At 34.0% G+C, this 20,754-nt stretch overlaps 1 protein-coding gene across 1 annotated transcript in view; it reads right to left on the reverse strand.

The window, feature by feature from the left end:
- Nucleotides 1-20,754, reverse strand: part of DNAH8 (dynein axonemal heavy chain 8) — a 408,086-nt gene that overhangs the window by 163,288 nt on the left and 224,044 nt on the right. Inside the window, exons 43-53 of the mRNA XM_074311023.1 lie at nucleotides 20,314-20,486; nucleotides 16,813-16,991; nucleotides 15,683-15,870; nucleotides 14,906-14,992; nucleotides 14,018-14,125; nucleotides 10,826-10,960; nucleotides 7,163-7,324; nucleotides 5,666-5,912; nucleotides 5,089-5,330; nucleotides 4,855-4,995; nucleotides 537-774 (exon numbers count right to left, since the gene is read on the reverse strand). Coding sequence (XP_074167124.1) covers nucleotides 537-774; nucleotides 4,855-4,995; nucleotides 5,089-5,330; nucleotides 5,666-5,912; nucleotides 7,163-7,324; nucleotides 10,826-10,960; nucleotides 14,018-14,125; nucleotides 14,906-14,992; nucleotides 15,683-15,870; nucleotides 16,813-16,991; nucleotides 20,314-20,486 — 1,900 coding nt within the window. The remainder of the gene's footprint in view (nucleotides 1-536; nucleotides 775-4,854; nucleotides 4,996-5,088; nucleotides 5,331-5,665; nucleotides 5,913-7,162; nucleotides 7,325-10,825; nucleotides 10,961-14,017; nucleotides 14,126-14,905; nucleotides 14,993-15,682; nucleotides 15,871-16,812; nucleotides 16,992-20,313; nucleotides 20,487-20,754) is intronic.

Here is a 20,754-nt window from a genome sequence, read left to right on the forward strand (position 1 = left end):
TGTACTGTATCCAATCCAAAATACACATACACCCCTAAGAAGATAGTTCACCTCCGTGTGGAAAGTAATTTTTATTAATATGATATTTATTCACTAAGTACAAGTTGTTGTTAATGTCAGTGGTGTAGGTAAATGCTGGAAGACCAAGTTGGAGGAGGATGCCAAGTCCTGAAAGAAAGTTGTTCATGTTGAAGTAATTGTAAATACTTTTAGACCATAACTGGTACCATGGAGGGACTAAAGCAGCAATTGGCTTCTGATGCATTAGCCTGTAAGAGTTAATAGAGCTTTCTTCACTGTTCTATGTGCACTTCCCTCTTCTAGAACATTTTATACCTGCCAAAACTAATTCAACTATGCATAATAATTATCTGTGCTTGTTATTGTGCAAGTCAAGAAACTTTGCCTTAAGATTTGTCCTTAAAGAGAAAATGTAGGGAATACTGTACATATATTATGTAATAATCTAAAAAACAATTCCCAGGGAACGTTTATGATTGCAAATGCTTAAGAAATAATTGCTATTGGTCTCTTACCAAAATCAGAGACAAAAAACTCATACATTGTTTGATGGCTTTCTTCAGAAATGTATGGCATATCTATTTTACTTTGATGATTTCTCAAAAAGAATTCAAGCTTTTCTCTGTTATCCAACTCCAGAAGGGCCCCCAAACTCCACATAAGGCCAAACACAAATAATTTCTGGATATGTTCATTTGAAATAATACCAGCTTCTTCCTTGGAAGGAATCAAACCTTCTAGGAGATTGAGGGACTGGAAATGAAAGAATATAAAAAAAGAAGAAATTAGGTATATTTATCACAGATACTACTGTGGTAGAATCTGAAGGGAGCATAATTTTAGAAAATTAAAATTATAGGCTTAATAAGTACTAATTAAAATAAACAATACCATCTAACAAAGGGAAACAAAATTTTAACAAATATGCAATTAATGATTCTGATTTATGTCCTTTTAATTTTTGTCTGAACTTCAGCTGCCTTTGGTTTTATTTTCATTCTTTATTCAAAGGAAATGTAAATTATGAAAAAAATTTATAGTTCTATAAATCATAGATCTTATTTATTTTCAATATTATATATAAAAAGTATACATATTGTGACAATAACAAATTCCTATGTACTGTGATTTTAAAAGAAAAATACATGCAAAAACTGTCTCTTTACACACTAAAATGTAGATTGACAGCTGTGTACTTTCCACGTCAACAGTAAAATTCAGTCTAAATTCAATTTAATTTTATCTTATTATCTATTTTTTTCTTCTTTCCCATATCTTTATTCCCCACCCCCCCCCTTCCTGAGGCTAGAGTTAAATGACTTGCCCAGGGTCACACAGCTAGGAAGTGCTAAGTGTCTGAGATCAGACACTCGGGTCCTCCTGAATTCAAGGCTGGTGCTCTATCCACTGCGCCACCTAGCTGCCCCTTTCCCATATCTTTAACCTCGTCCTACTATATTCAAGGAGTTGTGCAAGATATTAGGGAACAAAACCAAAAATGAAACATTTCTCACCTTCAAGGAACTTACACTCCAGTGGAAGAATACAATGTGTATTCAAATGAATGTGATTAAAGATAATTTGTTGAAGAGTTCTCTAGCAACTGGATGGATCAAGGATGAATTAATTCACTGACAAAGTAGCGATTGCAAGGTTAGCCTTGAAGGTAGTAACTAAGAATTCTGAAGAATTACATGAGAATGATTTTAATTCAAAAGCAAAAGAATTGAGATGGAAGAGATGTTGCCAATTTTGTTTAGAAGGCAGAATGCATGGAAAAATGATGGTCTCTAAAATGAGACTGATTGGGGTCAGATTTCTGAGTGCATTAAATTACAGGCTTAAGGATTTACGTTTTACTCTCTTAGGAAGCTGCTGAAAAATTTTAAGAGAGGAATGGCATGGTAAGACATGTACCTTAGAAAAATTATTTTGGCAGCTATAAAGAGGATAGAATGGAAATGGAAGAAACAGAAAGAAGCCCAGTTGAGAGGCTCTTGTTATAGATGAAGTAATAGGATATGAAGGCAGGTCCTCTTTCAAAGCCATGATTCAAACCTATGCCTTGTGACTCCAAGTCAAAAGATCTTTCACTGTAACATGAAGTTAAGGCATCATTGGCATTCCCTCCTTCCATTTCTTCCCATTGTTACCATCCTCATCCAAGATTTCATTACCCCATTTCCAAGGTTTATTCTTGGAATAAGTCTCTAAGCATACGATGTCTTAAGTTTTCCAAGTCAAATGAATTTTCCTAATGCAAGATATAGTATAATGGTTGAATCAAGAGGACTTGAAATTTAACTGGATATAGAGAAAGAGAAAGGAAGAAATTAAATATGAGCCCCAAGTTACAAGCTTGGATGACAAGCCAAATGATTGTCCTCAATAGAAATAAAGAAGTTTGGAAGAAGGCTGAGTTTAAGGAGAAAGATAATAAGTTCTGTTTTCAACATGTGTTGTGTTATATGCCAAGAGGACATTCAGATAAGAGTTGTTCAATGGCAATTAATAACATGCAACTGAAGTTCAGGAAAGAAATAAGTGCCAGATATACAGATACAGGATTTATCAGTGTAGAGAGAATAATTAATGCATAGGATATGAGGAGATCACTAAAGAAAAAATACTGAGAGAGAGAGAGAGAGAGAGAGAGAGAGAGAGAGAGAGAGAGAGAGAGAGAGAGAGAGAGAGAGAGGGAGAAGAAGAGAGAGACAGAGACAGAAACAAGAGACAGTGACAGAGACAGAGGAGAGAGGTGGACAGACAGAAAAAAAGAAGAAATAGAAGAAAAATGTAGTAGTAGTAGTAGTAGTAGTAGTAGTAGTAGTAGTAGTAGTAGTAGAGAAGAAGAAGAAGAAGAAGAAGAAGAAGAAGAAGAAGAAGAAGAAGAAGAAGAAGAAGAAGAAGAAGAAGAAGAAGAAGAAGAAGAAGAAGACGACAATGATGACAATGATGTGATAACAATAATGGTGGTCAAAGGCAAAGCAGAGGAAGCTAGGTAATTAATGGTCAGGACTTGTTTATGTATTCTTCCCATATTCTACCATAAAGACTATAAGCTGTAATTAGACAAATAGGAAGAGAATCAGAAGGGAACGGTGTTACATTTGTCAAAAGAGGAAATGCAAAGGATATCCAGTGTAATTGATAGTACCAAAAACTTCAGAAAACTTGAAGATTAAGAACTGAGAAAAAAAAGGATTTCAGATTTAAAGATGGAAGACATAGATCTTAGCTATTCCAACCCTCTTCAATTTCCAGATACAAAAACAGATATAGACTAGAAAGATTGAGTGCCTTGGCCAGAATAACAAAGGATTTAAGTGGCAAAGCCAAGAGTTAAATCTAGTCCTGTGATGTCAAGTGATCTTTTCATTGTACCATGAAGTTAAGATGTCATTGACAACCTTTGAGAAAGATATTTGAGTAGAACAATGGATTGGAAGTCTGTTTCACAGAGTTTGAGAGGCCAATGGATGGTAAAACATGGATGTAGCAAGTTTAAACTACTCTTCCTCTGGCTGCTGAGTTCTTATTCATCCATCATTCCAGATATCTAGCCAATAAGGCACCAGCCTAAGACAAATTTACCTTTTCATTAATTACTACACTCCCTCCTTACACTTCCCACATCTCCCAGATTACTATAAGAACCTTGTAATAAGTCTCTGTGCTTATAGTCTATTCAGTTCTCCAAATCCTTTGTCAGTTCAATTTTCCCAAAGCATAGGTCTATGTTACCTTACTATTCAAGAACCTGTAGGCAGGGGTACTCAAACTAAGGCCTGCGGGCCATATGGGGCCCACTGAGGACATTTATACAGCCTGTAGGGTTAAGGCAAATGGGCTGAGGAGGAGGAGACAGAGTGTGAGTTTTTGTTTTTACTATAGTCTGGCCCTCCAACAGTCTGAAGGACAGTGAACTGGCCCCCTATTTAAAAAGTTTGAGGACCACTGCGTCTAATGCTTCATGTCTGCCTGCTTGATAAAGTCTAAGTTCCTCTTTAATGACTCTAATTTAAGTTCCAGCTTTGTTTCACACTAAAATGAATTAAATTGCTATAAGCGACTTTTTTCTAGCATCTTACAAAATTTTGATTTTTAATTCCCACCTTGGACCTCTTTTCAAATAACTAAGTTTGACTAGGGTGTTTTTCTTAAATATCCTTTACTTTGTATTTATTCTCTTTATATTTATTTTTAAAATATTTTTATTTATATAAACTTGTCTTCCCCTCAGAATTTTTCCTTGAAAATAGAGCTTGTCTTCATTCATTGTTTTTGTATTCACAGCACTTATCTCAGTTCCTGTCACATAACAGATAATAAAAGAATAATTGTTGATTGACTAGTTTTCTTGTCTAGTGGAAGTTGAAAACAGGTTAACAACAAATAGAAATCAAATGATTACAAGATTTAAAGATAAAAAGATCCTTAGTTATCAACTACCAAGATTCTCATTTTATAAATGAGAAAACTGAAGTCTTTAAAAGAGAAATTTTTCCTTAAACTCATAACACAGATAGCTAATAACAGGGCTGGGATGTGAACTCAGAACTCTCTGACTTCAAATCCACTAAACTTTCAATTATAGTGCACATTTTCTTCACTATACCAAACTGTTGTTGGTGATGATGACAGAATGGAGTTTCTGACAATCCTGTCTTTTATCTTTCTAGCATATGTCTTGATAAAATTATATTAAAATAATTCTACTCTCAAACTTCATGGGCTGAAATAATGTTCAATTTGCTAATGATGTAAGTAATAAGTAATTAAATAAAAAATAATCACACAGTCTAAATAAACTAAAAATCCACAAATGTCTACCTGTGTAATATAATTACACTCCAAGAGCTGCATTTTTGGAGTAAGACTTAGATTCATATAGGTATATGCGTCTTCAAACACTTTGTCGTACATTTCAAGTAATGCAGCTGATTCCTGTGGACTGCGCTTTTTTAGCCATGCCTGTAACAGAGAAATTGAAGATTTGTTTTTTGAGGAAGCTTTCTCTTCCCTCCCCAAACCCTGAGAACACATTTATGTATCTGTTATCCACACCTGTAATATTGCCCTCCAAGAAAGAGCAGAACTACTGATGTAGACCATACCCATCCTAGAAACAGTGGCAGGAGAGGCATTCTCAATGTTGTGTACTTCAAATAACAGTTTACAGCTGGGGGCCATAGGAATTCGATCCCCATTAGCTAATGTGAGAGTTTTATTGTCATCCAACACAGAATTTAAATTCTCAATCCAAATGGCATCTACAGGCCCATCTAAAACCAGGAAGATATTTTCTCCTATAAATAAAGCAGAAAAATACTGTTTTTAAATTATATTCCTTCTAATGAAGTACCTTATGCTATTAATAAGTTAGTAGGAAAATGAACAAAAAGCATACACATCATAATGCTAAAGCTAGGTAGTGCAGCAGATAGAGTTATTTAAAGTCAACAAGATCTGAGTTTATATCTAGCCTTGAATATTTAGCTGTGTGACCTTAGACAAGTCACAACATCTATTTGCTTTAGTTCCTCAACTATAAAATGGGGACATCCTAGTATCTTTGCCAAGAAAATCCCATGGGCATGTAGAGTCAGACATTACTGAAAACTGAACAGTAAAGTAAATACACCTTTTTTAGCTTTCAAGGTTTTTCTCCATAAAGTAGAAAAAATTCCATCTGTCCAGTCATTAGTTGCCGTGTCCAGTCTGCCAAACATTTGAGGAGCTGTAATAGCTTTTGGATTCATGCGCATCTCTCTATGAGGACGTCCACACTCTGTTAATGACTTCATCAGAACTGTTATAACAGCTGTTTTTCCAGAACCACTGGGTCCAAGGGTCATCAATCCATGACGTACTAGAGATGTCTCATATAACTATTAAATTAAATAAATTGAAGGAAAAAATCCTATTAATCATCTGCCATCAAATATAGGGCTTTTTATAAACTCAAGAAAGAATAGTCACAAGGATTGTTGGGTCATGTTTAGTTTTTAAATTGAGGTCACCATATTAAAATTTAAAAAATGACAACTTGTATTTCTGTAGGTTTTTAGGCTTTACAACAACCCTCTGAAATACGTAATGCATATCTTGTCAATCTCATTTTATAGATAAAATGAGGGTTGGAGTGATTTGCCCAGGAACACCAAGACACTGAATTTCACAGCCAAGAGATTGTACATGGATTCATGATCCACACAAAGCATTCCACCAGGTCACCTTCTGTGCTTTAATTCAGTGAGGCTAACAAAATGCAAGCTAAATGTTAAAACTCACACGTGGATCTTTTTTTTTTTTTGCTTTATTTTGTTTTTCCCTTTAATGGAAAGTAGGCAAGGCAATTAGAACTGGTGTTTGGAGCCTCTGTTCATCAGAATGTGCTATTTGTCTCAACTTACTGATAGTTGTTTGTAACGTGCTCTCCTGGCAGTTACAATTACTAGTCTGTCCTAGACCCACCAGAGTACCTTTGACCACTGTGCTTTGCAGTGTGAACTCTACCCGGCTCGCCTCCTCTGAGGCCTTCAAAGGTCTCTGGCCACAATCTCTTGAATCTATAGCTTAATAACCAGTAGCGCACTCAAGAACAGCCATGTATAATCTTAAAAGCCTTTATTATACCTACTCACATAATGCCCTAACTGATGCCCTGACTTGTTGGTTCCCTAGTGAACACCTGGTCAGAAGACCCACGTGTTCACTACCAAATTCCTTACCTCTTTTGGCTATCCATCTTGGCTTGGCCACCCAGACTAGGAAGCCAGGGTGAAGAACGCCAGGTTAAAGAGAGCGATTGCTGCCTGCAGTGGGCTTACATAGGGCCTGTGAGGTCACACACACAGCCAATCAGCGAGAGAGTCACCCATTACGAAGCTATCTCAAAATGGACAGGATCCCACCCAAGGACAGTCCTAATATCCACAGAAATTACTTCCGGACCACTCAATCTCCCGATTTGCTGTGGCACCCATTTAAAGGCCCCTTACAGTTGTTTAGTTATATTAGTATTTCTAAATTGAGAACTGGGATTTATCAAATAAACAACATGAATTTCAAGTGAATCTTTACATTTTAAAATAGAAATCCAAATTTCTATACCTGCAATAGATTCAAATTTACTTACCTGTACAAGTTTAAGATTCCAAGGTGGGTGGTTAATTAATCCTTCTTCTTCAACCTGATTAGTTACTGCACGTTGCAGATCTGCATAGGTACTACTATCTAGTTGTAATCCTGGAAATAGGTCATTGATTAAACTGAGGAAAAGAGGCTCATCTTCATCAACCTGAAAAACCATGAATTAAAATCAATTCATTAAACAAGTACTTATTGAGCAACTAATAAAGCCTTATTACCAAATCCCTTCTGAGCAACTATTTTCCTAAAAGATCTTCATTTATAAATGGTGTCTCAAAAATCTTAGTGTAGTCAGCAACAATAATATTCTGATGGATGTGGCTCTCTTCAATAATGAGATGATTCAAATAAGTTCCAATTGTTCAATGAGGAAGAGAGCCATTTACACCCAGAGAGAGGACTGTGGGAACTAAGAATGGTTCACAACATAGCATTTTCACTCTTTTTGTTGTTTGCTTGCATTTTTTTTTTGCTTCTCTTTTGTTCTTGTGCAGCATGATAATTGTATAAATATGTATGCAATTATTGGATTTAATATTTCTACCATGTTTAACATATATTGGACTGCTTGCCATCTAAGGAAGGGCATGGGGGAAAGAGGGAGAAAATTGGAACACAAAATTTTGCAAAGACTAATGTTGAAAAATTGTCCACGCATGTTTCGAAAAATAAAAAGCTTTAATAAAAAAGTGTTAGTGTAGTTTTAAGCTTTAAGAGCTTAATTGTATATTTAATTTCTGTAAACAAAACTTTTGGGATATCCTGTATATAAAGCAGCAAAAAAGATCTATGTAACAGCAACAAAAGACCAGACTAGTTTCATGATTTTGGAAAATGCCAGCAATGTCGAATATGTCCTAAATATATAAACTGATTATAACAGGGGGCCAAAATTGAAAATACCCATTTGTTTCTGTCCCCATTTTTGGCGTGTTGGGCATATTCCTATTGTGCTAAATATAGGACCTTCTAAGGACTATTCTTTTATTTATTTATTTATTAATTCATTTATTTTTTTTTTTTTTATAAATGCCATCAATTATTACTATTGTTTAGGATTATTCTTCCAAAGGCAGTATATCTTATGGTTTTTTTTTATTAAAGTTTTTATTTACAAAGCAAATGCATGGGTAATTTTTCCAATATTGACTCTTGCAAAACTATTTGTTCCAAATTTTCCCCTCCTTTCCCTTGCCCCCTTCTTTAGCTGGCAGGTAGTCCAATACATGTTAAATATGTTGAATTAAATGTTAGATCCAATATATGTATGTGTATTTATACAGTTATCTTGTAGCACAAGTAAAAATCAGATCAAGAAAGAAGAAAAACTGAGAAAGACCATCCTGCTGGTCATTTCTTACAGAACAATACTATTCCATAACATTCATATACCATAATTTATTCAGCCATTCTCCAACTGATGAGCATCCATTCAGTTTCTGTAATGTTCTTCTCTAAAAAAATGTAATCTTCTTTGGGAGCAGGTTTCTGGGGGGGCTTCTGGGAGCAGCCTTCCTTTCAGTTCAAAGTAAATAATCACCTCAAATGAAATCCTTTATTGTCTCCTTCAAAGTCTTATCTTCTTCACCTGGGGGCTGGCTAGTTTTCTGGAGGCCTTCCGGATCTTGCCTCTAGTCCTTTGCCTCTGCCAGCTTCTGCCTCTAGCTCCTTCCGAATGTCTCCAAATCCAAAGGTTTGTACTTCAGCCTCCAGCCAGCACAAAAGTGAAAAATGGGATGAATCTGTTTCCGCCTCCGAGAGTAGGCTTGTCCTCTCTAACTTCTGAATGTCCTGGACTAAATCCTGGTTGAGACTCCTAGCTTATATATGCTCTCTTAAAGGTGTAAATCTTGTAGAGCTCTAATAAGTACTAAGTATATTAGTAAGCTAGAGAACTGTAGCACCTTGTAAGAATCCTAACAAGTTTCCAGTTTCTTGCCATTACAAAAAGGGTTGCCACACATATTTTTGCCTATGTGGGTGCCTTTCCCTCCTTTAAGATCTCTTTGGGACATAATCCCAGTAGAAATACTGTGGGTCAAAGGGTATGAAGAGTTGGTAACTTTCTGAGCATAGTTCCAAACTGCTCTCCAGAATGGCTGGATTCATTCACAATTCCACCAACAATGTATCAGTGTCCCAGTTTTCCCACATCCCCTCCAACATTTATCATAATCTTTACCTGTCATTTTAGCCAATCTGACAGGTGTGTAGTGGTATCTCAGAGTTGTCTTAATTTGCATTTCTCTGATCAGTAGTGATTTAGAGCACTTTTTCATATGGCTAGAAATAGTTTCAATTTCTTCATCTGAAAATTGTCTGTTCATATCCTTTGACCATTTATCAATTGGAGAATGGCTTGCAGTATTATACATTTGAGTTAATTCTTTATATATTTTAGAAATGAGGTCTTTATCAGATCCTTTGGATGTAAAAATGTTTTCCCAGTTTATTGTTCCCTTCTATTCTTGTCTGCATTAGTTTTCTTGTACAAAAACTTTTTAACTTAATATAATCAAAATTATTTTTTTATGATCAAAAATGATCTCTAGTTCCTCTATGGTCACAAATTCCTTCTTCCTCCACAAATCTGAGAGTTAAACTATCCTATATTCTTCTAATTTATTAATGTCATTCTTTTTTATGAAAAAATTGATTTCATCTTTAATAAATGTTTAAATTATATATGTATATATATATTGATTTTTATTGTAGCTTTTTATTTACAAGATATATGCATAGGTATTTTCAGCATTGACAATTGCAAAACCTTTTGTTCCAACTTTTCTCCTTCTTCCCTCCACCTCTTCCCCCATATGGCAGGCCCACCAATACATGTTAAATATGTTAAAAGTATAAGTTAATACAATATATGTATACATGATTTTTGCTGTACAAAAAAAAAAATCAGACTTTGAAATAATGTACAATTAGCCTGTGAAGGAAATCGAAAATGCAGGCGGACAAAAATAGAGGGATTGGGAATTCTATGTAGTGGTTCATATTCATTTCCCAGAGTTCAATATCAATATATTTTTGATATCATAATAATTTAATACTTCTTCACTGATATGAAAAGAAAGCTAAACAATTTTACATGGATTTTCCTGATTGAAATGGCACCATGTCCCAACCCCCATAATGTGGAAGGGATAACCATAATTCCCTTTTCAGGAAGCAGCTATGTGGAACAGTAGTTGGAGTGGCAAATCTGAAGTCAGGAAGACCCAACTTCAAATCCAGCCTCATTTACTACTCATGTCACTCTGGGCACTTAACCTATACCTATAAAATGAAACATTTATAATGTGCTTCATGCAGTGGTACATAGTAGGTGCTTAATATATGTGTCTTTTTTCTTTGCTTCTTTCCTCCTTTCCTTGTTTCCTTCCTTTTTTCCTTCCCACTTCCATTATACAGCTAGCTGTTCTAGGGGATCTTCCCTGGAGCAACAATTCTCATAATATAGATAAGCTCTGAGCAATATGCTCTTGGGCACTCAAACTGGTCGAGGTCTAATTTACCCCTGTCACTCTGTGACTGCTATTGCCTTTTCCATGATATACCAACATCCCACTGTAGGGTGGCAGCATTTAGTCTGAATATTACCTTGGAAAAAGAAAAAAAGTCAAAGAAGATATATACTTACCAATTTAGAGAGGTTCATATCTCTTAGACCTCTCATAACAGTGCTTGGCTCACTATCTTCTGGTCTGGCTCTTTTTTGAGCCCCAAGAGTCCTTAACACTGACAATATATTTCTTAGACCAAAATCATAGTGAACCTAAAAGGAAAAAGGCAGAAAAAAGATTACCTAATTGCAATTCCATAAATTCAAGTTCCCTGATTTTATGGAGTGAGTGGCTCTGGAATGACTAAGCAATGCTATCAAATTTAGGATAAATTCATTTTTCTTTCCCTTCGACCAAAAGGCTTCTCTCTAGCTAGAAGAAAGGGAAATAGGAAAGAAAAAATGAGACTTCTGAAAAATTCTACAATTCCACATGCATATCTTTAACCACATTTGGAATTTGCCATCCAGAACATCAGAGCCAATATTAATATTAATGCCAGAAACAAATGATAAGTTTAAAGAATATTTTAAATTACTTTAAAAATGGAATTTCCCTTCCAGAAGTAAAAAGTATCTGGGACTGCCTCTAAGAAATAGAGTGGTTAATCAGTAGAATACATACAAAACACATTTGCCAATGACTATAGTAACCAAGTGTTTGATACACTCAAAGACCCTAGCTTTTGGGATAAGAATTCACTATTCAACAAAAACACCTGGGAAAACTGAAAAACAATAGGATACAAACTATATATAGACCAATATCTCACATCTTATACCAACATAAGATAAAAATGGGTACATGACAAGCATTTTAAAGGGTGACATTATAAGCAAATTAGAAAAGCAAGGAATAATCTATCTGATCTATATGAGGGGAGGAAATTGATGATCAAATAAGCATTAAAAAAATCCAAACTAGATGATTATTTGTTAAATTAAAAAAAAAGCTTTTGTAGAAACAAAACCAAAGCAACCAAAATTAAAAGGAAAGCAGAAAACTGGAAAATAATCATATGCTAAGTGTATCTAGGTAGAAGCTTCACTTCTCAAATATATAGAGAACTGAGTCAAATTTATAATGATATAAGCCATTCCTCAATTGATACATGATTATAAGATATGAACAAGGAGTTTTCAGATGAAGAAATCAAAGCTATCTATAGACATATGAAAATTTTCTCTAAATAACTTTTATTTTTTTTTAATTAAAGCCTTTTATTTACAAAACATATGCATGGGTAATTTTTCAACAATGACCCCTGCAAAACTTTCTGTTCCAAATTTTTCCTTGCTTCCCCTTACCCCCTTCCCTAGATGGCAGGTAGTACAATACATGTTAAATATGTTAAAATATATATTAAATGCAATATATATACATATATATGTGTATATATATATATATGTTTCTGTATATATATATATACAGTTATCTTGCTACACAAGAAATCTCGGATCTAGAAAGAAAAAAAAAACCTGAGAAGGAAAACAAAATGTAAGCAAACATCAACAGAAAGCGTGAAAGTTCTATGTTGTGGGCCACACTCAGTTCCCATAATCCTCTCTCTAGGTATAGATGACTTTCTTCATCACTGAACAATTGGAAGTGATTTGAATCATCTCATTGTTGAAGAGAGCCACGTCCATCAGAATTGATTATAGTATAATCTTGTTGTTGTTGTGTATCTCCTGGTTCTGTTCACTTAGCATCAGTTCATGTAGGTCTCTCCAGACCTCTCTGAAATCATCCTGTTGGTCATTTCTTACAGAAGAATAGTATTCTATAGCATTAATATACCATAATTTATTTAGCTATTCTCCAATTGATGGAACTCCACTCAGTTCCCAGTTTCTTGCCACTACAAAAAGGGCTGCCACAAACATTTTTGCACATGTGAGTCCCTTTCCCTCCTTTAAGATCTCTTGGGATATAATATAAGCCCAGTAGAAACACTGCTGGGTCAAAGGATATGCACAGTTTGATAATTTTTTGAGCATAGTCCCAAATTGTTCTCCTTAATGGTTGGATCCATTCACAATTCCACCAACAATGTATCAGTGTTCCATTTTTACCACATCCCCTCTAACATTTATCATTAACTTTTCCTGTCATCTTAGCCAATCTGAGAGGTGTGTAATGATATCTCAGAGATGTCTTAATTTGCACTTCTCTGATCAATAGTGATTTGAAGCACATTTTCATGTGGCTACAAATAGTTTCAATTTCTTCATCTGAAAACTGTCTATTTATATCCTTTGACCATTTATCAATTGGAAAATGGCTTGAATTCTTATAAATTTTGAGTTATATATTTCTAAGTCACTTTTGATGAGAGAAATGCAAAACAACTTTGAGTTACCACATGACACTTACCAAATTGGCCAATACAACAACAAAAAGGCAAATTGATATATGTTGAAAAAGGTGTGGGAAAACTGGGACATTAATGTATTATTGGTATAGTTCTGAACTGATCAATTATTCTGGAAAGCAATTTGGAGTTATTCCTAAAGGGCAACTCTTCTGTATACTCTTTGATTCAATACTACTTCTACTAAGTCTGTATCCCAGAGAGATCATAAAAAAGAGAAAAGGCCCTACATGTGCAAAAACATTTCCTGAAGCCCTTTTCCAGATAGCAAATATTGAAAATTGAGAGGATGCTCCTCAACTTGGGAATGACTAAACAAGCTGTGGTATGCAAATGTAATAGAATACTATTGTGCAGTAAGAAATGATGAACAACCAAATTCCAGAAACCTGGAAGGGTTTGGTTGAACTGATCCAAAGTGAAATAAACAGAATCTGAAAAACACTGTACATAGTACAAGTGCTATGAATGACTCAGCTCTTAACAACATAAAATTCTTAACAACATAAAGGACTCATGGGACTCAATGCAGATCAAAGCATATTTCTTCCACTGACTTTAACCTCTCTCAGATTTTTTTCTCCTTTTGATCTATCTTTTCTTATACAACTGTGACTAATATGGGCATAAAAGCACATATATAAACAATTTCAAAGTGCCTATCACCTTCAGAAGAGGGAAGGGGAAGAAGAGGAGGAGGGAGGAAAATTTTTCTCACATTTTTTTAAAAAAATGATAAAAATTTTCTTGACAAGTAACTGGAGAAAAAATACTATTAAAAATGAAAGCTGAATTCCAAATTCTTCTGAGTAAAGAAAACTACTGGGGAAGAAAAGAAAAAAGGTAAATTAAAACTATCTTCATTTTTTGGGGGAAAATATGTTCACAAAATTACCTGTTTTGTAAGCTGTTCCTCACAAAGTTTGTAAAGAACATAGAATTTCTGAGCCAAGATGACATTTTCAAGAAACCCACAGCTTGCAAGTTTCACTCTCATAATTATCTGAAATTCAATATATTGAATATTAATGTTACTAAATAAAATAATTAACATTTACATAGCTCTTACTACATGGAAAATACTGTGCTAAATGCTTTTAACAAGCCTTATCTTATTTGATATTCATAACTATGAAAGGCAGAGGTTATTATTACCTTCATTTCACAGATGAGGAAACTGAAGCAGACAATGCTTAGTTAGATGACTTGGCCAGTGTCCCAAAGCTAATAGTAGATCATTGGGATTAGATTTTGAACTCATGAACTGACTCCAGGGCCTGCTTTCTGTATTGCACTATCTAGCTAACCGAAATAAATAATATAGCTAACTATAACAATATTAACCATGACGGGAATATTTTAAGATTTTTCAAAGAATGTTATTATATCTCATTCTCATGAAGATCAAAAAGGAGAAGTGACTCTGGTCATCTCTGGTCATAGAGCCAATCCTTCTCTTAGAGAGAATAATATAACCACAGGTTTTTTTTCTGACTTCTGGTCACAGAAAAGAAGTACTATCCTATTTTTTAAAATTTATTGTTGAATGTCATTTTTGTACCACAGTTATTTCCCCCCAAAATTCCTTCTCCTAATCAATTAAAAGAAAAACACTATAGAAAAGCCAATCAATACACTGACCAACTCTGATAGTGGTTTCATATCTGCAGTTCCTATCTGTTGAACAAGAAGGAGGAGATGGGACTGATTATTACTTATCTAGGATCGTGACTGTTCACTATAATTTACTGGAATCTCATGCATCTTAAATAAAAATGAATACCTGTCTATCAGGAACCATCATAGCAACTGTTCGAAACTGAATTTTTAAGTTTTCTGGTAGCTCTTGGCGTCCAGCATATCCAGGATTCTAAAAGGAAAATATTACTTTAAAACATATTACCTCATAACTTTTAATTTTTTTAAAGTTCAGTAAATTAATATTATAGTTTAAATGCTTTAATTCAGCTTTGAAATCAGTTTTTATCTTCAAATCTAGATTAGAATAATAAAAGTTGTTCTGATCTCACAATATCTGCCCTAGATCATCCATATAATTTACAAATGCCCCTTGATTCTTTCTTGCAGAATCTGACTGCAATCTGTATACCTATGTATAACAAACAATATCAAGCTGTTTCTCCACTGACAAAACAATGGAGAGCTCAGGAAAGTATTTGAATATCCTTGTCCCCCTCTCAAAAAACCCTATGGTTGAGAAAACTGTAATAGTACAATCCTGATTAAAAAGGTTTTACTGATAAGAAAGTTATATAATGAGGAAGGAGGGAAACTTAAAACATAATCGGATAAGAATGAGGAAGAAGCATAAGGGTGGTAGTGAAATGTAAAGGAAATAAGAAAAATGTAATATAATGTAAAAAGAATATAAGATATTCTGTGTCCAGACACTTTTCTTATACTTCTTAGCAAAATTAACTACCAAAAGCAGCACAAACATGTGATGAAAGTTCACAGAACTTCAAAAATGAAGATTTTCTCCACTTTCAAGAGGCAATATTTCAATGATCAAATTGTACCATCACCAAGCATTTCTTACCATTGTTAAAAAAATTCCAAATTCTGGATTTAAATCAACACAATCGCCATCAGAAAAAATAAATTGCTTTTTCCTCTCCTTTCTTCCTGTCAAAACAATATAAATCTGTTGAGCTGCCACTGATAATACAGGCAACTCAATTCTGTTAAATTCATCAAAGCAGCCCCAGGAACCAGATTGCGCTAGACCTAGAGAAGAAAACATTAATTTAAAAATTTTCACCAATATAACTTCTAACAACATAAATTATATTGTAAAATGCCTTCTAGCAACTAATAACTTCTAGTGATGTTTAGCCCACAAAAGCTATTATTTTGGAGAACAGATTTATCGTCTCTCTCAATATATAAACATACATATGTATATGTGTATATGTATGTACGAGTATATTCAGTGCCTTCTAGGTGCCAGGCACTTTTAGCACTATGGCTCAGTAGCTAGCTTAGTTAGCCTGGAGGCTGAAAAAAGTAATGGAGGCAAGGGGGCTTCAACATATCACTGGTAAAAATGTTCAAAAAAAACTGACTTTAATGTTGTCAATAGATTTAATGAGGCCAGGCAAGTTTTGTGTCTTGGGGGACTTGGATTATTTTTCAATGTCAGATCTAAGTAATATTCTAAAGTAGGATTTTTCTGAAGAGAAATTTCCTGGACATGATAATCTGTTCCTTTTCTCTGACTTGCCAATGAGTAGAGAAGTGACTTTCAAGAGTACAGATAAGCACATCCCTTTCCTTCCTTAGTTCAGTCCTGTTTTGAGCGGCACAAGCAGGTCAGTTTTCCAGTGAAGGGCCTCGTATGTGAGAAGAACTTTCAGATATCCTCAGATGTTATTTCTAATATAGTACTTTTTAAAAAACTCTGTTTTCTTGTACTGAAGGTATTTTTGAGAATCCAGACATAACAAGTAATGAATCAGCAAAGTCAATTACTTGCTTAAAACATTAATAGGTTTATAACAATAGTATAAACAGTATTAATTATGGAAGTGCAGCAGAATGGCATAAAATATCAATAAATATCTTTGGAATAAAGATTCCAAAGACTGCAAAAAAATTAACATATAATAATAACTCACCATCTAATGAAAAAGGGATAAAATCACTTTTCCCATCTTCATCATCACTTACCTTTAAAAATCCGTCCTAGGCCTCTGAAATCCATTTGATCTGAACAGTTAAACACCACCACATATTTTCCCAGGCATCGCCCCATGTCTTTTGTTGTTTCTGTTTTGCCAGTTCCTGCTGGTCCTGCTGGAGCTCCTCCCATGTTCATCCCCAAAGCCTGAGCTAATGTGATATAGCATCTGAAAATATTTAGGAAATTAAATATACTATATATATTACAACAAATCTTAAAGTAATGTTCCAGCAAAATTCTACCCTGGCTCTGATGGACACAGTAGAATATAATAAATGTGTAACATACATAAGATAGAAATACTTTTAGAATGTGCTTTTCACTAGGATTAGATTTAAATTTAAAAAGTCATCTAGTCTAATTCTCTAAATGAAGTTTTAGGTTACCTCTTGCCCATATTTTTATATTTATTTTTAAAAGTCAAGATAAGAGGTCCTACTGTTATATACAAATGGGGAAATGATAAAATAAAGAACAGTAACTATATATTAGAATAGTTGATTAAATGTCACATAATTTTTAAAAATATTTTATTTCCCTTGCAATTACACACAAAAGCAATTTTCAACATTCTTTTCTTTTAGTTTTGAGATCCTTCCCTCCTTTCCTTCCTCCTCTTTGAAACTTAAACAATTTGAGATAGATAAGCATGTGCAATTTATGTAAAACATTTCCATATTAGTCATTTTGTCTAAGAAGAAAAGAAGGAAAGAAAATAAAGGAAGGGAGAGAGGGAGAAAAAGAATAAAGGAGAGAGGCAAGGAGGGAAAGAGAGAAAGTTAAAAAAAATAGTACACTTTAGTCTTTATTCAGACAATATCAGTCCTTTCTCTGGAGATGTTTAGCATTTTTCATCATGTCTTAGATCGTTATGTTGTTGAGAATAGCCAAGCCGTTCACAATTCTTCATTCACAGTATAAAATAGTTGTTACTGTGGACAGTGCTCTCCTGGTTTTGCTCATTTCATCTTGTGTTAGTCCATGTACTTATTTCCAGGTTTTTGTGAAATCATCCTGCTTGCCATTTCTTGTAGCACAATAATATGCCATTAAAATCATGTGCCACAAATCTGGCCATTTCCCAAATGAAAGGCATTTCTTCAATTTCCAATTCTTAGCTAACACAAATAGAGCTACTATAGATGTTTTTGTACAAGTATGTCCTTTTTCCTTTTTATTGATCTCTTTGTAATACAAACCTAGCAGTGACATTGCTGAATCAAAGGGTGGGCACAGTTTTATTATATGTCATATACTAAGTCACTAAGAAAGTGACAAGACTTTGAAGCTAGTGGATCTTATTCATTAAGTGTCAAGTGGTTCAATTTAGGGGGAAAGCTGTGAGGACCACTACCTGAGCATGGCTGTTATCTTGAAGTTGGAAATATAAAATATATGTGTGTGTGTGTGTGTGTATATATATATATATATATATATATATATATATATATATATATATATATATATATATATATATATATATATATATATATATATATATATATGTATCACTGTTAACAAAAATAAGGAGAGGACACAGATATAAAAGGTAAAAGGAGAGAAAAAATGGAGACAGGGAACAGAAAAAAGCACAATTTTTAATAGAGATTACTGGACAGTTACCTTTCCCTGTTCTTTTCATATGGGGGAGATAAAGCATCTACCCTAACCAATTTGAACAGTAATACTGGGGGACAGGAAAAGGAGAAATAACATTAGGAATGATGCAAGAAGAAAAAGATGAGGGAGAGAGTGATGGTAGAGATACATATGAAGATAAAAGAGGAAAAGAAAGGTGAGAGAAATAGAGACAGAAAGAGAGGACAAAGAAAGAAGAAGAAATAAAGGAAGACATATAATTTACCTGAACCAAACCAGGTTGGGCAATCAGACTGTACTCTGAGCTTCTACCACTACCATTAACCCTCCTCTTGCTGTCTCCCATCCATCCCAAACAGCCAATCAACCAAACATGTTTTATTTCAGGTATATTGCCTTTTCTTCTTTTTCTTCCTTCCTTCCCTTTCCTTTCTATCTTTATCTTTCTCCTCTCTCTGCTTTCTTCTTTCCATTTTAACCCTTCATTTCTGTCTTTTTAATTGATCTTTACTTATAAGCCAGAATATCTTTAATATTCTCACTTTCCTGGTTGCTCTCACATGGATGAGTATTGTATCTCAAGGTCTTTCCTAAAATATGATGCCTAGATTTGAACACAATACTCCAGAAGTGGCTTGACAAGGCATAGTACAGAATAGTGTTAAGTCCTCATGATATAGACATCCTACTTTCTATTAATGCAGCTCAAAATTTCATGATTTTTTTGGTTGTAACATTTTTCAAGGTTTTATTGAGGTTGTAGTATTCTACACCCTCAGAGAGTTGTACACATGAATTGTAGTTAGTCACTCCCAATCCATTACAAGTAGAGTTTGTTTTTTAATCCAAGTTTAGAATTTTACATTTATCTATGTTAAACTTAGTATTTTTAGATTTGTCCTACTGCTCTAGTATATTAGAGTGCCCAATCTTTCATTTAACATATCAGCATCACTGCCTACCTGCTCCACATGAACTTCAACTATTATATGCATGGTATCCATGGCTTTTTCCAAGTCAGTATTAAAATGCTGAAAAGTACAGACCTAAGGATAGGTCCCCATGGCACATAAAGACCACTTTCCACATTGACAATGATTTATATTACTTATGACTCTTTCACAATCATTTTATCCTAATCAGTTTCAAATCTATCTAACTCTACCATCTGCTTCTAGCCCATTTATTCTTCTTGTCCATCGGAGAATATAAGGCACACTGGGTCAGTTTCTTTGCTACAATTGAGGTATATTCTGTCTATAACATTTTTCTACTCTATCATTCTAATAACCCTGTCAAAATTATCAGGCCAGTGTGATATGACTTAATTATTGATGAAATTATGTTTCCTTTTCTTAATGCTCCTGAACAATCCTTTAATGTGTGACAGAATTTTGCTAGGAATAGAAGTCATACTCATATGCTTCCAATTTGAAGAATCCCTTCAATTTTTAAAAGAATTCACACAACTTAAGCTTATGTCTTCTGGCATCTCTAATTCTCCACAAACTTTTATCATGGACAATAAGTCAGCCATCAAGCTCAGCAGTTTTCTTAGTACACTGGGATGTAGCTCATATAAAATTTAGGGCTTGAATTCATGAAAGAATATTTAAGTGTTTTCTTCTCACTGATTCTTTCTTTGAATTTATTCTTAATAATTGAAATTCACTAACATATTGTTCTGGTTTACAGTGACCAATTTTGTTTTGATACCTTGTATATTTTGACATTTTTCTACATCATAAAAATTAATTTTAAATAATTAGATAATTTACTATTAGGATCAGCAATGTGTCATCAATACTGAATAGGATGCCCAGTAAATTTTATAAACTGCAAAAAAATCTTTATATATAACTATGCAATTATACAAAAGTGCCTTTTACCTATCTGTTAAAGGGGTAATAACTAGACGATCAGTACATCCAAGAAATTCATTCTGATACACAAAATCAACATCTGTAATGGAAACTACAGTTTGGTCCAAATCTTCCTTAAAATAAAATCTGCTCTGCTTCAGCCATTCAAAATCTGTTACTGATTTGATATGCATTTTTACCTTTAAAACACAAAATATAGAAGTTATTATGTTACAATGTCATATAACAAATGCTTTTGCATAATCATAACAAATTTAAAAATTATGTGTTGGGTTATCTAATGTATTTTGATTTTCTGTGTTTCTTTAGTGTTAGTTGTTACACCAAAATTAGCACAAGCAGAAGAGAAGCTAAACTGCCAAACATTGCAACTCCAATGTAGAGAGAACAATTCTGTTGATCTAGTCACATTGTTTTAATATCAAATAGATTATTTTATGGAGAACT

Source organism: Sminthopsis crassicaudata, chromosome 4 (genome assembly GCF_048593235.1).
Source record: "Sminthopsis crassicaudata isolate SCR6 chromosome 4, ASM4859323v1, whole genome shotgun sequence".
NCBI lineage: Eukaryota > Metazoa > Chordata > Mammalia > Dasyuromorphia > Dasyuridae > Sminthopsis > Sminthopsis crassicaudata.